Source organism: Vulpes vulpes, chromosome 4, assembly GCF_048418805.1.
Source record: "Vulpes vulpes isolate BD-2025 chromosome 4, VulVul3, whole genome shotgun sequence".
NCBI classification, from domain to species: Eukaryota; Metazoa; Chordata; class Mammalia; order Carnivora; family Canidae; genus Vulpes; species Vulpes vulpes.
This window is the reverse complement of record NC_132783.1, coordinates 18,564,416-18,587,798: the sequence shown is the minus strand read 5'-3', so window position 1 is coordinate 18,587,798 and position 23,383 is coordinate 18,564,416. Positions and strand designations below refer to the sequence as shown.

The 23,383-nt window shown below is 39.0% G+C and overlaps 3 protein-coding genes and 1 long non-coding RNA gene across 5 annotated transcripts in view; 1 reads left to right on the top strand and 3 right to left on the bottom strand.

Annotated features, from left to right (window-relative positions):
* Nucleotides 1–408: 408 nt before the first annotated feature.
* On the bottom strand, nt 409–4,085 carry LOC140598502 (uncharacterized). Its single transcript, XR_012000942.1, has 2 exons — nt 3,755–4,085; nt 409–3,533 (listed from the first exon to the last, which is right to left on the bottom strand). It is a non-coding gene; the product is annotated as an uncharacterized lncRNA (long non-coding RNA).
* Nucleotides 4,086–4,115: 30 nt separating this feature from the next.
* On the top strand, nt 4,116–16,542 carry EXOSC9 (exosome component 9). The gene is made up of 12 exons (XM_026016809.2): nt 4,116–4,257; nt 5,025–5,119; nt 5,894–6,013; nt 6,131–6,233; nt 7,350–7,487; nt 8,972–9,054; nt 10,586–10,718; nt 12,077–12,165; nt 12,758–12,904; nt 13,476–13,660; nt 15,990–16,068; nt 16,395–16,542. The coding sequence occupies exons 1-12, from the start codon at nt 4,192–4,194 to the stop codon at nt 16,477–16,479; spliced, it is 1,323 nt and encodes a 440-aa protein (XP_025872594.1). The 5' UTR covers nt 4,116–4,191; the 3' UTR covers nt 16,480–16,542.
* CCNA2 (cyclin A2) lies at nt 16,065–23,141 on the bottom strand. The gene is made up of 8 exons (XM_026016810.2): nt 22,352–23,141; nt 21,335–21,575; nt 19,770–19,882; nt 19,378–19,601; nt 18,661–18,868; nt 18,137–18,250; nt 17,598–17,731; nt 16,065–17,281 (listed from the first exon to the last, which is right to left on the bottom strand). The coding sequence occupies exons 1-8, from the start codon at nt 22,562–22,564 to the stop codon at nt 17,233–17,235; spliced, it is 1,296 nt and encodes a 431-aa protein (XP_025872595.1). The 5' UTR covers nt 22,565–23,141; the 3' UTR covers nt 16,065–17,232.
* The window catches only part of BBS7 (Bardet-Biedl syndrome 7), a 39,011-nt gene continuing 37,123 nt past the window's right edge, over nt 21,496–23,383 (bottom strand). The window contains exon 20 of one of the 2 annotated variants that reach the window (XM_026016806.2): nt 21,496–21,575. The gene's annotated coding sequence lies outside the window, so the exon portion shown is untranslated. Of the gene's footprint in view, nt 21,576–23,136; nt 23,233–23,383 lie in introns of those variants that run through there. The other variant, XM_026016807.2, reaches the window with a different exon arrangement.

Sequence of the window (23,383 nt, the reverse complement as noted above, 5' to 3'; positions counted from 1 at the left end):
CAGTAAGTCTAGGGTGGAAGCTGAGAATTTGCCTAATTTTCTTTGTGTTCAGGATTACTCACATGTTACAACTATCAGAGAACAATGCAGATCAAAATATTCCTTGCTTCTCCTCTCCCTTCATCTTATTGTATTTATAAGTTGAAGATATAATTTTTTATTCCTCTAAACATATAGAAAAATCTTAATAATGAGATCATATATTAATAGCAGATAAGAAAGAAAAGGAAGCTCTTTTAACCATTCCATAGAAGTTAGAGATGAACTTGATAATCTAGGGTTTTTAAGTTCATAATATGAAGAAAAATATGGAAAGGAAATACATACTACATGTGACTTATTAGTGTTCAATCATTTTTGTCTTAGTCTGTTTGGGCTGCTATAACCAAAAATACCACAGACTCGGTGTCTCATAAACAATAGAAATTTATTTCTCAACCATTCCTGGAGGCTGAAAGACTGAAATTGGGGTCCTGACATGACTGGGTGAGAGCTCTCTGAGTCACAGACTTCTTACGGTATCCTCATGTGGTAGAAGGGGCCAGGGAGCTCACCGGGATCTCTTTTATAAACCTACTAATTCCATTCATGAAGGTTCCATCTTCCCCTTCCTACCTCCTAATGTGATCACTTTGGGGGATTAGAATTTCAACATATGAATTTGCAGGGGGACACAAATATTCAGACCACAGCAGTTGTCAATACATAAAACGTTTTCACATATTAACTACATAGTTTCCAGTTTGAGTCTTGAAAAACAGCAAAACAAATGTCTTTGCTAAAATGTAGTTGTAAGTCAAAATCTCTTTAAATTGAAAAATGTGTCAGAACAAGAAAAGAAAAATACATTTTTATTTTTTTTCTGATGATAAAAGCTATTCATATGCCTTACAGAAGATTTGGGAAATATATAAAGAAAAAAGTTCAAAAAGAAAAAAAAAAATCCCAGAATCCCACCACCCAGAGATAAAACCATCTTAACATTTTGCATTATTTCCTTCCAGGATAATTTTTGGAAAACCAATTTCTATATAGACAAATTGTACAGCAGACATATTATATGGCAAACAAAATTGAAAGATTCCACTTGTTCATTTATTCATCCACCTATTAATTTCTTTCACCAGATGTACTATAATAGGCCATTCATCCATTGACTCGCAAGGCATACTACCAATTTCAGTGGGAGATATAAAGATTAATAAGACATGGATCCTTATAATCTAGTAGAAGTGTATTTAGTCAGGATTCTTCTGGACACCCTTAACCAAAGACCAATTCAAATGTAATGGCTCATCAACTGGGAAGTCCAAGAAATGGTGCAAACTATTTCTACATAAGGGCTCCACTTCTCTCCCTTATTTCTCATTTTACTGGCCTCTGTCTGACTTCATTTTCAAACACATTCTCTCCATGTGGTGGCAAGACGGCCCCTAACAGTTCCAGACTTGCATCGTCCTTACAGTTCATAATATTAGAGAAGAAAAGACCTACTGTCTCCCAGATTTCACATGTCAAAACTGACGAAGGGACTCTATGTAGTCCTACCTGGGTGAATAGGCAATAAGGAGAGAGGGTTGGGGCTCCATGATTAGTAGGATCTGGTTATACCCATGCCTGCTATTAACACATTGACACCAGAATAATGTGGGATCAGGACAGGGCATTCTCCAAAAAAAAAATAGAAAGATGACGGTCAGACAAAGCAAAGATGTCTAATAAAGAGGGAAAAAAGATGTGTACTCAAATATTTTGCTGTAAAGCAGGTTATATTCAGACAGATAGTCCAGGTTAATATGCTGATTCAAACCGATTCTTCTTAAAGAACAGAATGTACAATATTATCTGAAGCCCTTTTCAAACCTCAAAAACTTTTTTCCCCTGAAAACATGAAACCAAAGTCCCTTGGGTCTTTCAAACATTTCTAAAAATGAGATTGTGAAGTAAATATATTTTGTGATGGTATGCAGACGTGAGTGGACATGTGTTATACATCTTTGTATTAACTCTAATAAAAGGCAGATGCTGCAGTGTTAAAATTATGATAACATAATAGTGAAAGTAGGAAAGAAAGGTGGAAATCCTACCAAAGTGGAGAAAAGCAAAGGCAAATTAATCAAGCAACAGCAAGCTGACATGGTGACTCTGGATAATTTCAAGGGAAGCCTTTGGTAAGCCAAAAAAGGGAAGGAAACTAATATTTGAATAGCTATTTTGCCTAAAACACTGTGTTATTTTTTCAACTTAATACAAAGTAATTACTTATTTCCAAACTAAGATACAGAAGCTGAAGCTCAAACAGATTACCTCACTCACCCAAAATCGATCTGAACTGACGTTTATCTGAAGCCAAACTCCCATTTTTTTTCCCTCTACCAGGCTGTTCCCCCGGAAAGGCAAGATTACTTCAATAAAGCCCCATTTCATTTCTGATGAAAAGAGAAATTAGTAAATGCCCAAAGAAATGATGAAGTTAGCCTGGAGTCCTGTTGTGAAACTGTAGTATAAAAGAACTCATGTTGTTAAAGAGCTTGAATGTCTATACTCCGTAATCTCCTTTTCCTGTTTTGAAAATCAATCAACTGTCTGAGCACATGGACATGATTTCTGTCCACTTTCCTCTTTCACAATTTGTCACCAGGTCATGTTAAACTCATCCTATCTCATTTATTTTTTTGGCTGTGGTCCTCCTGCTTGAAACACTTTTCCTTTCCTCCAGATTGATATCATGGCTGCTCCTTGTCATCACTGACAATTCCCTTAACTCAAATGCCACCTCTACAAAATGACCTCTTCCTGCAACTACCCCTATTATAATAGCCACCCTATTCTCAGATGGCATTCAATATCTGCACTTGTTTTGTTGTTGTTGGTTTTTTTTTAAGTTTTTATTGTTTGTCTCTTCTAAAAAGAGAATAAAAGTTCCTCGAGGAAACAGGATTTTGTCCACCACTGTTCTCCAGCATTTGAATTATTCTTGGGACACAGAACCGCATCCCCACACCAAAAAAAAAAAAAAAAAAAAAGGAATTTATTGAGTACGTGGATTGCAAGTGCTACAAACTGAGACTACAATGTCATCACCCTTAGGGGGAAAAAACCTGTTAAGACGAAACAAAAGTAGTGGACTGGAACCTGAAAAGGAATCGCAGTGCCTATTACCTCTGAAGCAAATGTCAACCACACAATATGCAAACACTTGCATAGGACTTACTCGTTCCAGACACTGTTCTAAGCATTTTACATGTGTTATTTAACTCGTTTTCATCCCTCATAATAAATAGGCGTATCACTCCTACTTTGCAGATGAATAACGTGAAGCCCATACACTAACTCGGCCAAGGGTCGCAGGCCTGTTAGTCAAGGGCAGAGGCAGAATTTGAATCTGGATCGTCTGGAGTTCCTGCTTTTAACGATTTCTCGGTACCCCCTCTCCAAAAAAAAAAAAAAAAAAAAGCCAGGTGGTCGGCGCGAGCATCCGGTTCCTCTACGCCCAGGAAATTAAGTTTATCAGCTTGAAATAACTGCGGAGACTGGAAAAAAAAAAAAACAAACACACTTAGTCAAGGCTAGCGGGGATTATAACGCTGTTAGTTAGAAAGTGGTTAATATTCCCAATTCTTGTCAACTCCTCAAGTCTACGAGATTTCACCTTGAGCCCGCAGTTAATACCCCCCTCACCCCAGTTTCTCCTCCCCCCCTCCCTCCCCACTTCGCCCGTTCGCTCCGGGGTTTCTCCTCTGAAAACGCTTACAGACTTGGCCTCTGCAGCTTCCTGGCGGCGGAATCCCAACTTCTTCGTCTCTGTGAAGTAACAATACCCGTCTAGCTACCCCGTTAGAACTGATGAAAGGGTGGAATGTGAGAGCCCCACACGAATATCGACTTCTATGGCTGATAGTTACTTTTCGGTCCTTTTCTTGCCTACACCTTATGGTAGACGAGAGACCTTGACGTCAGACACCCGCCTCTCCGCAAGCGCGCTCGCCTCTCCCACCCAGCTCGGCACGCGAGCGCCCGCGGGCCTCCGCGCTTGCGCACTGGGGCGGCCCCGCCTCGCCCCTCCTCAGCCGCCGAGCTTTGATGACGTAAGTTTCCTGCGCGTCGGAGCCCACGGGGCGCGCGTGAAGGGGGATCCAGATCACTTTTCCCAGCGGATTCCGGTGCTGGTGTGTTCCGTGTGCCTGCAGCATGAAGGAGACACCACTTTCAAATTGTGAGCGCCGTTTCCTACTCCGCGCCATCGAGGAGAAGAAGGTAAATGGCCCCGGAGAGCTTCGCGGTGCGAGGGCGGTCTGGTCGCACGGCCGCCGGCAGCCTTCCGGCTTGGACCAACCGAGCTGGCAGTCGCAGGCGCGGGGGTGGGCGGGGCGGGGGGTAGGGAGGTTACGGGGTGGGCGAGTGGGGTCCGGGGGGGAGGAGGGGTGAAGCGTCCAACGGAGCTGGCCTTCGCAGGCCGCGGGGGGGAGGTTAGGGGAGCGAGGGGGTCCGGGGGGTGCGGAGGGGTGAGGGGTCCAACGGAGCTGGCCTTCGCAGGCCCCGGGGTGGGGGGGTGGGGGGTAGGGAGGTTACGGGATGGGTGGGGGGGGCGGGGGGGCGGAGGGGTGAGGGGGTCCAACGAAGCTGGTCTTCGCAGGCCGGGGGGGGGGAGGTTGGGGTGGCGAGGGGGTCCGGGGGGGCGGAGGGGTGAGGGGTCCAACAGAGCTGGCCTTCGCAGGCCCGGGGGCGGGGAGGGGGGGGACAGGTACGAGGTGGGGGGAGAGCCCCTGAGGGGAAATGCCCCAATCCCTCAAGTTTGTTTGTTTGTTTTCTTGGCTTCAGTTGGGTTCAAAGCTGGAATCACACCAGCAACTATTAGTGCTCAGGGACCGAGATCCCACTTTCCGATGGGAGGGGGGAGTGGTTAGGAATCGCCGCCGCGCCCCCCCCCCCCCCCCCCCCCCGCCCCATGTTTAGCCCGGCATAGAGTAGCTGCTCAATAAATACTTGTTGAAGGAATAAACGAATGAATGTTCTGCTTACAGCGGCTGGATGGCAGACAAACCTATGATTATAGGAACATAAAGATCTCATTTGGAACAGATTATGGGTGCTGTATTGTGGAGCTTGGGAAGACAAGGTAATAAAGGATTCGAATTAGATGAAAGCCCAACAGGGAGAAGTTTAAAAGAACCTTACTGAATCAGTTGTTTACAAAGCAGCTAAGAAGTGTGCACAGACTAAGAAACAAAGATGTTTTGCTGCCAGAATAAGTATATTTTCTTAAATGCGAGAGTTTTGGGGATATATAGTTCACATTTAAGATTTTTAACCATAAACGTATTTTTCGTCCCATGAGTATCATGAAATGTATTTTTCATCCCATGAGTATCACGTAGTTTTCTGATCTCTTCAAGTCATATGTACAGCCAGCAGTAATTGCCCTGAATTTGTTTCCCTTACTTCCCATTAAATGGTCCTACTTTTCTCATTTTTCTGACATGAGAATTAGGTTTTTAATATTCATTTGGAAGCTGTAAAAATATTGTTCGGGTAACGTTAGCCAACCATGCCATATGAAAACTCTTAAGAAATCTCAAGTTTTCATGCCATCTTGTGTTAATAAATAGTTGTTTTAGAAAAGCAAAGATCATTGATTTTTAAAAATAAAATCTATGGAATAGTATTATAGGAAGAGTTGTTTTTTCTTACCATCTTTTTGAGTACACCAATATGTGTTTTATTTCTGTATATATTCTAAACTCTATTTGTGATTTCAGCCTCTAATAGTACATCATACTGAGTGTGTGATTACTCAGAGTAAGATCAAAACTTAATTGGTATCTGTTTTAGGTTAATTTTTAATTGGAAAGGAGATATATTTAGTTAACAGATTTGTGCTTTATCTTTACAGAGTTCTTGGACAGGTTTCCTGTGAACTTGTTTCTCCAAAACTCAATAGGGCAACAGAAGGTATTCTTTTTTTTAACCTTGAACTCTCTCAGATGGCTGCTCCAGCTTTTGAACCTGGAAGGTATTTAAACCTTTTTTTTAAAGCTGCTTTAGCCAGAGGAGAACCTAACAGCAGTGAGCTATTGTTTTAATGCCTGGTGTTATATTTCATGACATTAGCCCATTCCTATTTTCATAGGCAGTCAGATCTCTTGGTGAAGTTGAATCGACTCTTGGAAAGATGTCTAAGAAATTCGAAGTGTATAGACACTGAATCTCTCTGTGTTGTTGCTGGTGAAAAGGTGGGGAATATGCCCAAAATTCTTAATCTTAGGTTGAGTATTGTTGATTCATGGATTCCTGTATCTGTACTTTTATTCTCAGAGCTTCTGTTAACTTAGTTTTATACTGACTCACTTCACTTAAAATGTTCCTGAGTGCTACCGATAGAATTTAATGTCATCTCTCTCTGAAGAGACAATAAACCTCAGTGAAAGTATCAATCTAGATGTGTATAAAAATGTGTTATTTAAAGAACTTGTGGTTTTTCATATATTCTATTTTCTTATGTTCTTTGGGTTGATAGAAGCAGGTAATGTGTTCCCTTTTTACGAATGAAAGAACTGAAGAACCGATTAAATCCTTTTGTGTAGGTTTATTGACTTATGTAGGGCTACACGAGGAGGCAGTGACAGACTAACATTGGAAATACTGCTCTCGGGGGATCCCTGGGTGGCGCAGCGGTTTAGCGCTTGCCTTTGGCCCAGGGCGCGATCCTGGGGACCCGGGATCGAGTCCCACGTCGGGCTCCCGATGCATGGAGCCTGCTTCTCCCTCTGCCTATGTCTCTGCCTCTCTCTCTCTGTGTGTGACTATCATAAATAAATAAAAATTTAAAAAAAAAAAAAAAAAAAAAAAGGAAATACTGCTCTCAATGAATTGTGTGCATGATGATGTTTTAGAACTTTACCCTTGATTAGGGTATTTTGACTATCTTTTTTGTTTCTGGAGAAGTCACTTTCCACATTCTATCCTTGAATATAATACTTTCTATTTGAATTACTTGTAGTATTATTATAAATATTGTCAAGTAAAACCTAAGAGTTTGAGGTTTTTAAGTTAGGAGACACAATAAAAATATATTTAGGGTTGGGAAAATCTTAGTACTATTGTGTAGTGGTTCTGTTTATTTAGAGAGTATATTTTACTGTTGTCAGATGACTCATAGAAAGGTGAACTATTGGTACTTCAGATGTTGGCCTGGCTTAACATTTCTCTTAATACATCTTATTGGTAGAATAGGAGTAACTGCATGTTTTAACAGCAAGAGAAAAATTTGCACACAGTATTACTTTGCTTATAACTACCCACTGGTTGTGATCAGTTAGGATTTATTTTTGTTTTAAATTCACATTCAGGTTTGGCAAATACGTGTGGATCTACATTTATTAAATCATGATGGGAATATTATTGACGCTGCCAGCATTGCTGCAATTGTAGCCTTGTGCCACTTCCGAAGACCTGATGTCTCTGTCCAAGGAGAAGAAGTAACACTGGTAAGCTCCCGTAATTTAAGCCAGTTTTCTTCCTATAAATGAATGAGTATCCTTGATGTGTAGGCAACTTGTTATTAGTGAATTCTTATTGTAGATGGTAATTAAGTATGTTCTAATATTTGTTGATAAGGCAAAAATGATATATGGTCAAAATTGTCCTTGAAATCTCTTCCATCTCTTGTATTAAAGTATCTGTCAATAAAAGCACACCCTGTCTTGGTTTTCTAGGATAAAACTAGATGACTTTTTCTTGGGATTGAGCATGAGATGAAGTGGTTGATTTATGTTGAGGAGCCACATGTGTGAGAGATACATGATTCGCAGCATGTTGAGATACTTGTGCTTACTCTCTGGCGAAAGTCCATCAGAAACAACTAGAAGACTCATTAAAACATACTGCTATGCTCTACCCTCAGAGTAGGGTAGGGGTAGAACCTACAAAGTACTTCTAACAGAGTTTCTAGGTGATAATGATGCTGCCACTGTTAGGGCTACATTTTGAAAACTGTTGACATATAGTCTTTACGTTGCCCCTCTCTTTTGTGTTCAGTATGTTAATTTCAATTTATATTTGAATTCATGCTGGAATAATGAAAGTACACTTTGGATAGTTTGAGTCTTACAGTTGTGAAAGGAAACATCAGATGCCCAAATTTCTGAGCAGTTAGGTGTTCATGTGCTGCTTTTAGGCAATAGGCTAGGCTCTAACGACTTAGTGTACAGACAAAGGTTTCTTAACTACAGAGACATGTTCCTTTAGAGAAGGGAATTGGTATGAGGAAGTAAAAGAGAGAGTGATCAATTTAAAAATATTGTAGAGTTATTGCTAGTGGTAACCTAGACTATATAGCCACGTTGGAAGAGTTTGGCAGTTTCTTAAAAAGATAAGTGTCAATTTATACAGCCCAACAATTCCATGCCTGGGAATCTACTCAGGAGAAAAGATAGGGCATTTTCAGTCAGAGACTTTCATGGGAATGGTGAATGACAGCATTAGTCATAGCACAAAACTGGAAACAATCCAAATGTTCATCAACTGCTAAGTTGAAAAACAAATTGTGCTATATCTATGCAGTGAAATAGTATTCAGCAGTAAAAAGAACCAAAGTAGTGATACATATACAAGATGGATGAAACACGCTAACTTCAAAAGAAGCACATGTAAAAGACAAAATTACTTGATTCTACTTGCATGGAATGCTCGTGCCCGGGAGTGGGAGAAGTGACTGCAAATAAGCTTAAGATTTGGTGGGATAATGGAAAAGTCAAAACACTGGATTACAGAACTATAAAGTACTACAAACAATATTTATCCATAATATTCATTCATTGTTAATGGATTTTATGTTATTTATACATTAAAAAACCTTTTTGACGTATGTATCAAGTTCTAAGGAACATGAGTGGCAAAGTCAAATAGGTAATTGTAAAAGAGTTATTTAGGTACTTAACTGAGGATTAAAGGAATTTTTATTTTCAAACAGTATACACCTGAAGAGCGTGATCCTGTACCTTTAAGCATCCACCACATGCCCATCTGTGTCAGTTTTGCCTTCTTCCAGCAAGGGTAAGTCTCATTCTTGTCATGGGCTGAAATCGTACATACAGCTAGGAACTTTTTTGTTCTGTTCAAATGTTCCCTGGACAAAGGAACAAATACCTCCTTTAATATTAAAGCACCTTTTTTCTTTCCTTGGAAGAGCATTAGTTGGCAAAGAGCATTCTCAATAGAAGTGACAAACTCTTCTATAATGAAGAGAGTTCACAACACTTTTCAAAGGATACTTATAAAGTTACTGCAGCATGGTGGTGCTAGAGATGCATAGATGTTAATAGAGTTGTGTGCTAGACTCTAATTTGGGAGAGTAGGGTGAGAATTACTGTAGGTTAATGAAAGATGGGACTTTGGAGCATATTAGATGGAGTGGTTGTAGGAGCAGGTTACAAGGAGTAATGGTTCACAGATGGGATAAATCTAGTTTTAGCTCTTTAGTAGTTTCTTCACAGTTCACTGCTAACTTTCTACAGCAGAAAAACTGGAGGTTTTTATGGTTCATGTTATGGTGCCTTTAAATGAAAATTTGAACCTTAAATCTCTTCAGAAACAAAGGGAGGTATAAATCAGATGTTTTAACAATCTTATGACTAAAAACAAGGGAACTCTTCAACTTTTAGTCATTGTAGTGCAGAATTTCATTAGTGGGATATAGACCAGCACTCTCCAGTAAAAACACAACATGAGCAGTACATGTAATTTTAAGTTTTCCAGTAGCCACATTAAAAGTAAGAAGAAAGAGGGAAAATTAATTTTTATATATATTTTACTTTACTTATGTGTAAACTATTACCTTAATATTTAATATAAAATTATTCATGAGATATTTTACATTCTTGTATTTCTACTAAGTCTTTGAAGTCTAGTTTTTTTCACTCCTGTACATCCTGATTTGGACTAGCACACTTCAGAGGCTTAATAGTCACATGTGACTAAAGGCCAATAGTATTTTTTTAATGAGCCATTAGCTAAACCTAGAAGAACTTCATAATCTGCAACACACTAGGTAACATTTAAAATTTAAAAATTAATGTTATCTAAGTTTTCAAAAATATTTTAAAATTTATGAGAATGCTTGTGTGCACTATTGGAGGGGGGCAGTGGGAGAGGGAGAAGCTGACTCCCTGCTGAGTGGGTAGCCTGACCTGTGACTCAGTTTTAGGACCCTGAGATCATGACCTGAGACGAAGGCAGATGCTTAACTGACTGAGCCACGCAGGCGCCCCATCTAAGGTTTTATTGATAAGCCACAAGTCATTTAACCAAAGTGATAGCATTAGGTTTAGATTATATATTATTTAAAAAAAAAAACCAATATGAACTTAAGTGATTTTCCTGTAATAGCTAGTGATAACCCACTTAGCATTTATTTTGTTCATAAAAACTGTAATTCTCATTTCTTCTCCCATTAAAGGGATTCACATCTATAGGTTCAGACCTTCACCACATTGACTTTATTAATACTATCTTTTAAAAATATTATCTTAAGATTGATAAGCATTCAACCTCAGATTTGCTCAGGTCCATTTAACATTCATTTCAGCACATATTTATTGGTGGATCCCAATGAACGAGAAGAACGTGTAATGGATGGCCTGCTGGTGATTGCCATGAACAAGCATCGAGAGATTTGTACTATCCAATCCAGTGGTGGGATAATGCTGCTGAAAGATCAAGTTAGTGCTTTGATTAATGTCCTATTAAGGATAGGTCTCTTCTTTTTAGAAGCTTGTTCTTATTTTTTGTTTTGTTTTGTTTTTGCTTGCTTTTTAACTAAAAGCCATCAAAGATATTTTCAGTGATTGATTCCAGGTGATGTTAGAATCTGGTTTCAATATTATTACATTCTGTTGACTGATGGCTACCAGTCTTCCTTGCTGCTCCCATGTATGGCTCTCCAGGGTATGACCCTTCAACATAAAGGAACACTTTTCTTCCCAGTGAGGAAAGAGATTTGTATTCCTATTCCAAAAAAGGGGAAGGAAGGAAGGAAGGGAGGGAGGGAGGGAGGGAGGGAGGAGGAAGGAAGGAAGGAAGGAAGGAAGGAAGGAAGGAAGGAAGGAAGGAAGGAATTAGGTAAAAAGTTAATTTTATTTCCAGAAGTTGGGTTCAATAAGCAGTAGTTCTCAAATCCAGCTATGTATCAGATTCCCATGAAGGCTTCTAGAAAATAGATTAGCATATAGCACAGATGGGGCACATGGCTGCTTTAGTTGGAATTCTAGTTCTGCCTTATACTAATTGACCTTTTGCAAATAATTTCATATCTTTGTGCCTTGGGTTCTTTATCTGCAAAACCAAGAATAATGTTATTGTCGACACCTTGTTAAAGAATGTAAGGATAAACACATGGGTACCTTGCACTGGGTAGTAGCATATATTAAGTATGCCGTAAAATGTTAGTTTCTATTACCAGTATTATGACCATTACCAGATCCCTATTTGCAGAGATTCTGATCCATTAGATCACTGAGGCCTGGGAGTCTTTGCTTTATAAAAATTTCCCAGGGGATACTGCAGCCATGTCTTGAACCAATGCTTTGAATCACTCACATAGAAAGGTAGTTAGTGTATCCCTGAGTATATAATGTATGTGTGTGGCCTTTTCAGTGGTATCGTTTGCACTGTCAGGGAAGTTTTTGAGTCTTTTTTTTTTTTTTTTTTTAAAGATTTTATTTATTCATGAGACACCCAGAGAGAGAGAGGCAGAGAGGGAGAAGCAGGCTCCCCATGGGGAACCCAATGCGGGACTCGATCCCAGGACCCCAAGATCATACCCTGAGCTGAAGGCAGATGCTCAATCACTGAGCCACCCAGGATCCCTTGAGTCTGTTTTCTTAACATGATAATCCTTCAGACATTTTAAAACAGCTCTCACATTTTGCATTAATTTGTGTTTATACTGTATTTTCATATTTGAAAAGGTCAGGCTTAAATTATAAAAGTAGAAAAACTATTCTCATGTTTATAGCTTTGTTAGAGAAAGCTGTGTGGTTTGTTGTCTTTAAATAACAGAATGCACTTTTATAAATAGGTTTTGAGATGTAGTAAAATAGCTGGTGTGAAAGTACTGGAAATTACAGAACTAATACAGAAGGCTTTGGAGAATGACCAGAAGGTTAGGTAAGTTTAAAACTAAATGGTCTTTTTATTTTTAACAGATTTTTCTGTTAGGGACTTTTCTTGCACAAGGGTAACAATATAATTTTCGCACTCCCATTTTTCCTTATCTGTTAATCTAAGTTGAAGTGTTGTATTCCAATTTAAATATAGTCTGTATTGAGAAGCCATATATTTTTCTTTAAAAAAAGTATCATTTTCTTCAGGAAAAAAAGGGATCTGGTAGCTCAAATTAACAGAAGAAACACAAAGTGGGTTGACACTCTGCTGCTTCTATAACGTAGCACTTCCAAGTCTTCTGAAATATGGGAGATAAGACTTACTTGGTAGGGCTGACTTAAGGATTAAAGAATAATATACTTAGAGCACTTAACACTTGCTTGGCACATGGTTCAATAAATGGTAATTATAGTAACTTTCTTTTTAATTATTACTTTTGATAAGCATAATAAATTGGTTGAGGTTAAGTTAGTTTTTTTCCAATGTTTCTCCTCCATCAAAAGGATGAAATAGTTAACTTTTCCCTTCCTGTTTTCTCTTCCATTATCATACCCCCCTCCTCCATGCCTCCCACTCCCAAATAAAACCCACACAGGAAAGAAGGTGGAAAATTTGGCTTTGCAGAGTCCATAGCAAGTCAAAGAATCACAGCATTTAAAATGGAGAAGGCCCCTATTGATACCTCCGATGTAGAAGAGAAAGCAGAAGAAATTATTGCTGAAGCTGAACCTCCTTCGGAAGTGTATCTTTATTGGATGATTTTTTCAGTAACATGATTCATAACACTTTTGGCAGTATTAGGTATATGTGAAGGGTGTACATACTGAGGTTTACCTTCTGAAACACTGCTTTGATAGAGAACACATTTAAGATACAAGACAGTGACTAGTCTTAAGTCTGACATAATATCCACCTCTTCATCTATCCTACAAAAACAGAAAATTTTCTCTTAGCCAATTTACAGCATTTTATTTTCCTTTGGAAAATTATTCTTTAATCTCATTGGCATAATCAAGCATTATATATACTGTTACACATTGTTCTTGGAAATTTTTCATACACTTGCCAGATTTATGATTGGAACTGTTGAGAGCCAGTATGTCTCAGTATTTCTCACCATTGTTTCCATAAAATCTTACCTCAGTTACATGTTTTTTCTTTCTTTCTCATTGTTCAGCCATCCATAGCGCAGCTATTAGTGAAATTTTGCACAAATGATGCACATTTCAGTCTTAAAACTTTTACTCTCATCTTTTTTCAACACTGCATCAAATCACAGCATTTGTTATTCATAGTTTTCTTAACTTGTTAAGTGTTTCTAATCCTGTGCTTTGGACTCCTGGAACTGCCCAAATTGGAGAGGGAATAGAAAACTCCTGGGGTGATCTTGAAGAGTCTGAGAAGGAAGAGGAGGATGAAGATGGCACTGATGAAGCTATCATTCTTGATACTATAAAAATGGACACTGGAGTAGAAGTCTCCAATATTGGGAGCCAAGGTAGGTAACACTTTATGGCTTTTATGTAATATATTATGTGTATTACAGCTCTTTTATTAGCAGTTCCTTTTTCAGAGGAGCCAAATATTTTGTGGTTTGAATCTGTTAATATTTAACCCCAATTCTTTTCTAAAATAATGTGCTTATCTTTGTGGAGTAGTGGTACTCTTTTGTATGTAGTGGCATTTTTAGTTTAAAAATGTTTTGTTCTTTTTTCCTTTTATATCTGGCCAGTTTTAAAGGGATGGGTTTCTTAAGGATTCATTCCTGCATGCTATTTTCTCTTTGTAATTTCTAGACTCAAATATAAAAAGCCCATATAACATGTATTAGAGCTGTCCAAGTGGAACTGTCTGTAATGTTAGAAATCTTTATGTACACTGTTCAGTATAATAGCCACTAGCCACATGCAGATATTGAACATTTGAAATGTGGTTTGTGACAGAAAATTAAATTCTAAATCTTAATTTTAGTTAATAGAAAAGTAAACAGCCATGTATGGCTGTTAATAGAGCAGTATTAGAACATACAAAATTCTAGAATTGCTTAGAATACTGGTAGTCCTGGATAAGATATTCTTTGCATTCTGAAAGCCGTAGAACTGGAGAAAATTGTTTTAACTTTTACTGTTAGTAAAACCAAATTCTTGCTTAGCCCATAATAATCATGAATTGGGCTTTTTTTATGTGGTAAAACTTATCCTACAAGGTTGGATGTAGCAAGTAGGCTGGCAGAGAACTAAAGGGTGTAATTATTAAAATCTGGCTAAAAAAAATTAGGTGATACCGTTTAGGTATGGAATGCACATACCTGCCTACCTTCAAGGAAAGAAGTTATAATCTATACACATTACTGAGAGGCTGCTGGGGTGGTCTTTTTTGTTTTGTTTTGTTTTTTAAGATTTTATTTATTTATGAGAGACACAGAGGCAGAGACACAGGCAGAGGGAGAAGCAGGCTCCCTGCAGGGAGCCCGATGTGGGACTCCGTCCCCGACTCCAGGATCATGCCCTGGGCCAAAGGCGGTTGCGCTGAGCCACCGGGGCTGCCCTGCTGGGGTGTTTTGTGAGGAAAAATAATTCCCATTGATTGGGAGCCTTATTCAGCTTTCCCAGTGGTTACTTCTTTTGGTATTATTCTTCCAGACCTTGTTCCATGTATTTATTTACTGTGTATTTACAGCAGAATAAGCTGCTTAAACACAGGGACTGTGAATGAATCCTTAGAACTTTTTCATGTCATCAGCCACATTTTTAAATGCTGCATTGAATTCTAGCTTTGACGTTAACTAAGTTGGCTTAATAAAATTCCCTTGTTGATAAATGTTACCATTTTCTGTTACAGTGCTAGAGTAAAGCATCTTTGCATGGGCCTCTTTTTACATATTTTTGAAATATTTTTCTAAGATTAGTAAGATTAATAGCTAAACATTCAGTTACTGCTTGGAAGAGTAATATTTTCAACTGAATGAAAGTAGACCTAAGATAATTGGTAGGATAAAAACAGGTAAAGTCTTTCTAAAGCATATAAACACTAAAAAGAAACTTAACTGAAAACTATAAAGAATTGATATGCCAACTAGAAAGAGGGCTAATCCACATTGTATATATATTATTAAGGCTCAGGAGAAAAATTGGCAAATGATACAAAGTAATTCTCAGATATAAATGGCCAGTAATATATTTAATGGGCAACTCTAGTGGTAACAAATAAATTCAAAGGAGAGATTTCTAGTTACTATCAGAATAAATTCAAAGCAGAGATTTCTATCAGAGAATATTAAAAATTGGGGCACCTAGTGGCTCAGCAGGTAAAGTCTGACTGGTTTTGACTCAGGTTTGGGATCAAGCCCCATGTGGGACTTCATCCTCAGTTCAGAGTCTCTCTTCCTCTGCTCTTAGATAAAATCTTAAAAACCACCATTGGCAAGGGTGCATATAGGAAAAACAGGTTTTTCATTTAAATTGGAACAGTATTTTGGGTGGATTTAGCAATAAATTTTTTAGAACGCATATACCTTTGACCCAATAATTGTTTTTTTGTATTTTCCTTCCAGAATAGAAGATACAGATTTTGCCCCATTATGACATGTACAAAGTAGTCATATAATTACAGAATTTTTAGGAAAGAAGTATGTTATTTTTCAGAGCTCCAAGGAGTTACTTTAGGGAAGGAAAGAACCAAGTAGTTCTGTAAACTCCAGAATAGTTGGGGCTATTTGTATGCAAACAGAGTATCAGAACTGCTGACATAAACCCATATAGAAATTTTCCACGTGATTATACTTATATATATATAGTTTCCTTAATTTCTTAATTATTTTCTTAAAGATGCCCCTATAGTACTCTCAGACAGTGAAGAAGAAGAAATGATCATTTTAGAACCAGACAAGAACCCAAAGAAAATAAGGTAACAAATTTCTGGTTTATTTCAAATGTATACACATACTCAAGACTTCTGTGGTTTTATTCTCATTCTACTATAAACAAAGACACCCCTATTTTATTCAAATTCCAGCTGTTCTTACTGAAAAACTGGATGGATGCCTTTAAAGTTACCTCATTTTATTCTCATAATTGGCAAATGTTGTATGTTCTACTAGGAAAAAAAATAAGGCCTTCTATTTTGGTGGTCCAAAATTTAATGAGCAAATGGTGTAAGTCTGGTAAACCATCCATGGTCTCAGCTTTATAATGCTAATACTGTTAGTAAACTGTTAATTATTTTATTCACAGAACACAAACCATCAGTGCAAAACAAGAAAAAGCACCAAGTAAAAAGCCGGTGAAAAAGAGAAAAAAGAAGAGAGCTGCTAATTGAAGTGCATAGAGTTGTATGTTTGTATATATAACTATTAAAAGGATATTTATTCAGTGCTAATAACTTTGGGTATTTTTCTACTCACAAATCCATTATAAAATCTAGTTGATTCTTTACATAGCGTTTTACATTATGCTTTAAAATATTAACCTTCTGGACAACTTAACAGGTTTTAAATAATTGTAAAGTGTAAAAGTTGAGGAAAGAAAAAGCACTTTCATAGTGTGTTCAAAGGGCTGAAAGATTCTCAGGATCATCACAACCGATAAATAAGCACAGATTTATTCCAGATATGCTTAATTATGCTCAAGTCACAAAATTGATCCAGTTGCTTAGGAAACTGAATATTAAAACTTCAATGTTTTGCTAAAACTATTTTTAATTTCAAGAGAAGCCTTCCCAGTCCCCTTCTATAGTAAATCACATTAATTCTTCTGAGTGGTATCTTAAAGTCAAACCAATTTGACTTACAAACCAAATTTTCCAAATCCATTTATTAGTTCTTACTCTTATTGTGCTGACAGGTGGCATCATTAATACTTTAACAAAACCACTTAAAATTAGCCAAATAACTAAGATAGTTACATGTACAAAAGATATACAAATTAAAACCATTTAAAAAGTAATAGATACCATAATTTGTACTTGACCATAACTATTCAGAAATGATTGTAAAATTAAAACCTTACAAAAACTGTACACCATATACGTTGAGTGATTTACATCTTGGAAAATAAAGGCAGTCTTTCGCTGTTAGACATTTAGTGTCTCTGGTGGGTTGAGGAGAGAAACACCATGATACCTGTAAGTAGGGAAAAACAGTAAATGTTAATCAGATAAGATCATGGAATGATACATATAATAAGGAACTCAAAAATGCTATTTCTATTCTGAATTAATGGTTATTAAATCACTGGTCCACAAAGCATGCATGCATGTCCCATTCCTCCCTCAAATGGAGAACATAAAGCCTCTAACTACAACTTGCTCAAAACAGTTGGCCTGCTAAGAGGAGGCTGTGCCTCTTTTGAATCCTTTGATAAAATGTCAAGGATCTCAGAATCCTACAGTAGCCAGGAAAAGCAAGCTTCTTATAATACCTATTTGTTAATTCTTACTTTGAACTTTTATACTTTTCTCTTATTGACTGTTGTGCATGCTGTGGTGCTCTGAGGTAGGTCTGGTGAAGGTCCATGAGACAAGGCTTAAGACTTTCCAAGGTATATCCAGTCTTTTGAACTAAAGATTCAGGCTGCAGAGAAAGGAGTAGAGAACCACTGAGTTTTGTTTTTAGCAACACTAAACACAATGAGTAGTTGGTATTAAGCTTGAATTTCATTAAATTTAGGACTAACACCTCCAACTAACAAATCTTCTAGTGTTCTCAAGCTGTAAATCCATCTTTTATGCTGACTTTGATCAATATTTACTACTTTACCTGTCAGTAGCAGGTCACATCTTCCAAATCCAAGCAATAACTAAGCTTTCTATGTAACAAACATATTACTAAACAGGTAAACTTTAAGCAGCTTAGATTTTTTTGAACTGTTTTTCCAGGTAGGTACCTCTAGACCAGCAACACTTGTACAATTATCTAACTTATCTGGCCTAAATATTCAAGTTGCCAGGTAGACATGTGAAGCATGGCAATACATACCCAGCTCTGTCCTGTGACTGTGTAGAGTGCTAAATGAAAGGCTGCTGCAGCAATAACTGATGGCAGATACTTTAGATAGGGGTCAGCATCGATCAGACTTAATTCTCCCAAAAACTGGAATGAAAAAGTAAATACACTTGATGATTATAAGAGCTCTAGAATTCAAACCTCAAATTTTTGCCTTCTGCCCTAACATTTTCCACTCTTTAAGACTGGCTCTATGGCAACCAAAGAAAAAACCTCCCATAGCGTTATCCATTATCTTTTGCTCCATTCTCATCCTGTACTTTTTCCTCTTCTAATAATTTTTAAAACAACTCTTCTGGCTACCATTTCCTAAGACTTCATCCTTATACCACTATACTCCTGGTACTTTCCCAATTCATGTTCTCTTTTGCCAATGGTAGGCTCTCTTTATGTGGCAACACTACTTTGTCCCTGAAATACTAAATCCCTTGACCAAAGCTATGTAATTAAACTATGTAACCTAAAAATCTTCATTCAACAAAATGAAAAGAACTTACCATTGCTAAACTTTCAACTTTGCAGTTGGCAGACTCCTGGTGCAGAAAGTATTGGGTAAGAAACTGATTTACTGTTGGTGCAGCTAGGTCAAAAGCAAGCACTTTCAAAACTAGGTGCTCCATTCTCAGGACCTGTTTCTTGGTATAGGTATCATCTGTAATGTACACAAACTCTGCTACTTCTGGGGGGTATATTTCTTCAAACTTTCTACAATGAAAAAAGTTTTGAGTAATCAGTTCTTCCAAAAAGAGAAGCAAGCTGTTTATCTAATTCTGAAATCCCTTTAGCAGAATACATGGAATGAATCCAAAACCTATACTCCACCACAATGCCAGAGTTCACCAAGTAACTAAAAATTTAGGAAATTCTTAGAAAAATAAACATTTTTAGTTTTTGAATTTAGTTTCCATGTCTTAATGGTGAGAAGATTTTATGCCAGAAAGTACTTTTTGATGGAAGGAACCACTTTTAAACTTGGTAATCCAGTCCTATCATATTAAAATGTAGCCCGTCTCCCATCTTCATTCAAGAAAATTCCCTGAAATCTAGATCTGGGAAAATTAATGTCCTACATTACTTTCTTACTCTGTTTCATACTGCTACCCCTTAAAGTAGTCACTCTCTGCCTTGTGTATATTAAAATGTCACAATGTTAAAAATCACAACTTCTTCCCTACACAAGAAGTTATCAATCCAACAAACCAGGTTGGACTTACGAGGCCAAGAGCATAGCAGCAGTGCCCACAAGCTGAAGTTTTCCTCTCAACACAGACATCGATGAAAGGAACCTATCAATGTAGTTCACAGCCAAATGCAGGGTCTCATTCTGTAGTTTATATTCTTCTCCTACTTCAACTAACCAGTCCACGAGGATAGCCCTCATACTGTTAGTGATGTCTGGCTGTTTCTTCATGTAACCCACTTTAGGCTTACATTTAACCTGTTGAGAAAGTTACTTAGTATAATGTTAAAATTACAATTAGATTATTCTACTATTAACAAATACAACAGAATAATCCAGTAGCAGTTAAAAAACTTAAAAACATCCTCTTGGTTTCATTTTGCCACAATGAATAACAGTATAAAAACTGGATTCCAGAGCTGTTACCTCCATTTCCCTAAGGTATGTGTGAATGTCCTCATGGTAGTCTGGAACTTCATTGACACTCAATGGCTTTTCATCTTCTAATACAATTGATATATCCATAGTATGTGGTGACTCTGGGAGAATATAAAAGTATGATTAAGTTCATCGTTTAATTTTCTAATTAATAGCCAAACTGATTGGCTTTGTAAGGCATCCCATTCAAAAGCATTTACTTCATCCAACTAAAAAGGGCTTCTCAGGCCAAAGAAACAGAATATTTCACTCTAGTTTTAGTACCTCAGTCCACTTTTTTTTTTAAGTATTTATTTATTCATGAGAGAGAGAGAGAGAGGCAGAGACACAGGCAGAGGGAGAAGCAGCCTCCATGCAGGGAGCCTGACGCGCGACTTGATCCCGGGACTCCAGGATCACACCCTGGGCCCAAGGCAGGCGCTAAACCGCTGAGCCACCCAGGGATCCCCAGTCCACTTGGTTTTAATCAACAAGAGAAAATACTGCTAGGCCACTAAAAGAGTGTGCTTGAAAATGTATTATTATGTTTAAGTATCAATCATATTCCATGAGAGAAGAGCAAATGGCACAGTGATTCTGCAAAGACCGTTAAAATCCAAGTTTTGTGGTATTATGTACTATTTACCCTAAGAGTGCTGACCCCAAAGTCTGACATATTCAAAGAACAATGTAGCAATAACTAAAAGTGGGGTTAATGTTAATTAAAATTAGGTTTGTTATGAGCAATTCAAACAAATTAACACTATAATTACCAAAATGTTTCATGTTTTGTTATTTTAACTTACTTTTTGAGGCAAAGAATATCATTCGTTACTCTTTTCAAGTTTCATTGTGAGGTTAAAATTTGTTAGAAATTGTCAATAAAAATACAAAAATTACTTTATTTCCAAAGGATTTTCCTGCTATTCCCAGACCACTTCTCAAAACAGAACTAAAACCTAAATGAGATGAAACGAACGAATTATCCAGTGACTCAACAGACCTACATATGGTAAAGAAGTTGCACGCATAAACTGTTGGCAGAGCTTGCTTTATAGCAGCTACTTCATTTTATATGTGGTTAGCTGCAGTCATGATTCAACTCTTGCCTCACAGGAGGACAGTGTCCCTCTCTGGTATCAGACTGGATTTACAGAAAATTTTAAACTGTAAGAGATGTTAGATATCACAATATTGAAAGCTGTATCCTATTCAAATACTCTCAAGTGGTATGTATAAAGTGAGTTTTATGAATACGGTTCAAATCTATTCTCCCAAGCAGGCAAACATTTCCAGGGTCAGATTAAAATAAGGGTTTGAGATCTAATTAAATTGATGTGATTGGCGGTAATATGGGAAGGAAGGAGCACCCAGTTACGATTTATAGGTCACTAGGTCAATGTATGAGCTGTGAGATCGGAGATGAATCATACCCTTTCTAAACTTTGTTACATTACACCAAATTCATTATATAGTAAGGGTCAGGTAAAATAATGTCTTAAAATGAAACTATCCTTAATCCATAATCACTTTAGGATTACATTTATTTGATACAGATGTTCTTTAAAACTTACCAAAACTACCATCCATTGGATAATCAAGAGGTACCAGTGGTTTTCTTGGTCCAGGTAGAGTAATAGCTGAATTAAAAGCCAGGACATTTTCATGTTCTGTTTTTTTAGATTCGGCTGGCCTCTTCTGAGTCTCTTCTGCTTCATCCACATGAATGGTAAATGCAGGCTGTTTACTGTTTGCTTTCCAGGGAGGAACAGTGACTTGTTCATCATTTATAGGAAGATCCTTAAGAGGTGCAACCTAAAAAGAAATGAATAGCTAGCTTTGAGCCTATTAAATGGAGTTCTGCTTGCTTTCTTCCCCTTACGGTTCTCAGTTTCTGTTTTCACTCCCAAATACTCTCAGGAAATTAAACTATCTGGGACAAAATCCAGGCAGTAAAGTTTGAATAGCTGAAGAAAGGGATGTTCAAGTTCGTTAGCGGCATTTCTACATAAGTTATAGAATCACACTAAATGCATTTATGCAAAACTAATCAAGGCCACAAGATGAGTGGGGTGGCAGGCTGAATGATGACAAGTTTAGGAGAGCCGGCAAAGAGGTGTTGGTTCACCGCTTTGGCCCCAGGGTGGAGCAACAGAGCAAATCCGGTAAAATGGCGGAATTTAGTAAAAGCAAATTATTTTTTATACTCTTTCCTAAAGTAAAGGTAATCTTAACCAAATGGCGAGCAGGAAGGGGGTCCAGATCCTAGGGCAGTGCCTGGGGTTTAAAGCGGCGAGGAAAGCGCGGACATACGTCGTGGGGCTCGGTCTGACCCTCATTTTCTATCGAAAAATATGCCAAATAAAGAGCAGACAGGCAGCAAAACACACAGCGCTGGCGAAAAGAGCTATGGGAAAGATTTACGTGGCATCCCCGGCGCCAGAACACTAGGCATCAAGGGGACTGCAGACCCAGGCCTCCCTTACAACAGCTCGGAAGATGCTTTCTCGCCACGCTCCCCGGCCTGCTTAAACCTCGTGCAAAACTCCCGCTCGGCCCTCCTCGCCTGCAGATATCGTTCATCTCTTTACCCGCCGTGTCTTGGGCCTCTGCTGCGGCGCTGGGACGCGCTGGTTCCCGGCCTTCAGGACCGCCAACCCGGCCCGGGTCCGGGGCTGCTGGGCGGGCGCCGCCTTCTCGGGGTTGATGTTCTCCTGATCCTCCTGGAGCGCCGTATGCTGCAACGTTAGCAGCGACGAGCCCGCCTCGCGGGCCTCAGGCCCAGGCTCCGAGCTGCCCAACATCACTGCTCCCCGGGTCGCGGCGGGATCAGCCTGCGGCGCCAAGCAGCGTGTACTGCGTCCCGCCGACCCCGCCGAGAAAAGCTCCAGCCGCAGCCGCCCGCGGCAGTCCGGGCCAGCCTGCTCGCTCGGGATCGCGCAGCTCCGAGGACGTTGCGAAAGGCTCAGGCAGGAACTGCCGGGCGTGGAGGGCTAAAGACGCCCCCGAGATGTAGCGAGCAGCCCGCCGGAGCGGCGGCTGTTCGTGCAGTTCAAGTATCCCGCGACTATTGAAATGGGCCAATGGGAAGGGCCGATGCCCGTGACGTCACTCAAGGCGACACGGTCGCAGACAAACGAAGGAAGCCGTGAAGGCCACGGAGCGGGGGCGGAGAAACGCCGAAAGGCGGCGGGAGGGAAAACGCCTGCGCCGGCCCAAGAGGCGGGGCCTGAACTTCTAGTGACTCTAAACTGGGCCACTTGGTGACCCGAGGGTGCTGGGCCACGGCTGTCTCTAGGACCGACGGAGTCAAACTCCAGCAATTGTTAGTGGCCGCGCCTGCCTAACGCTGGCCGTGGGGCCCTCAGTTGGCTGGACTGACTGGTCTCCCAAGCTCGGATCCGACCCAGCCGCGAACCGGCCTGGTAGGCGGGCCCAGTGATGACAAGTCTCGGATTCTCAGTGTTCTCATCTATTAATTGGGGGTAACAATGCTACATGTCGTATGGCTGTTGTGATTATGTAATGTGCATAAATCATTAACATGCTTGCTTACTGATACTCGAGTGTGGACTGTCCTGTCATTTATCATTTAGGGGTTTCTTCAGTCATGCTTCCGAATT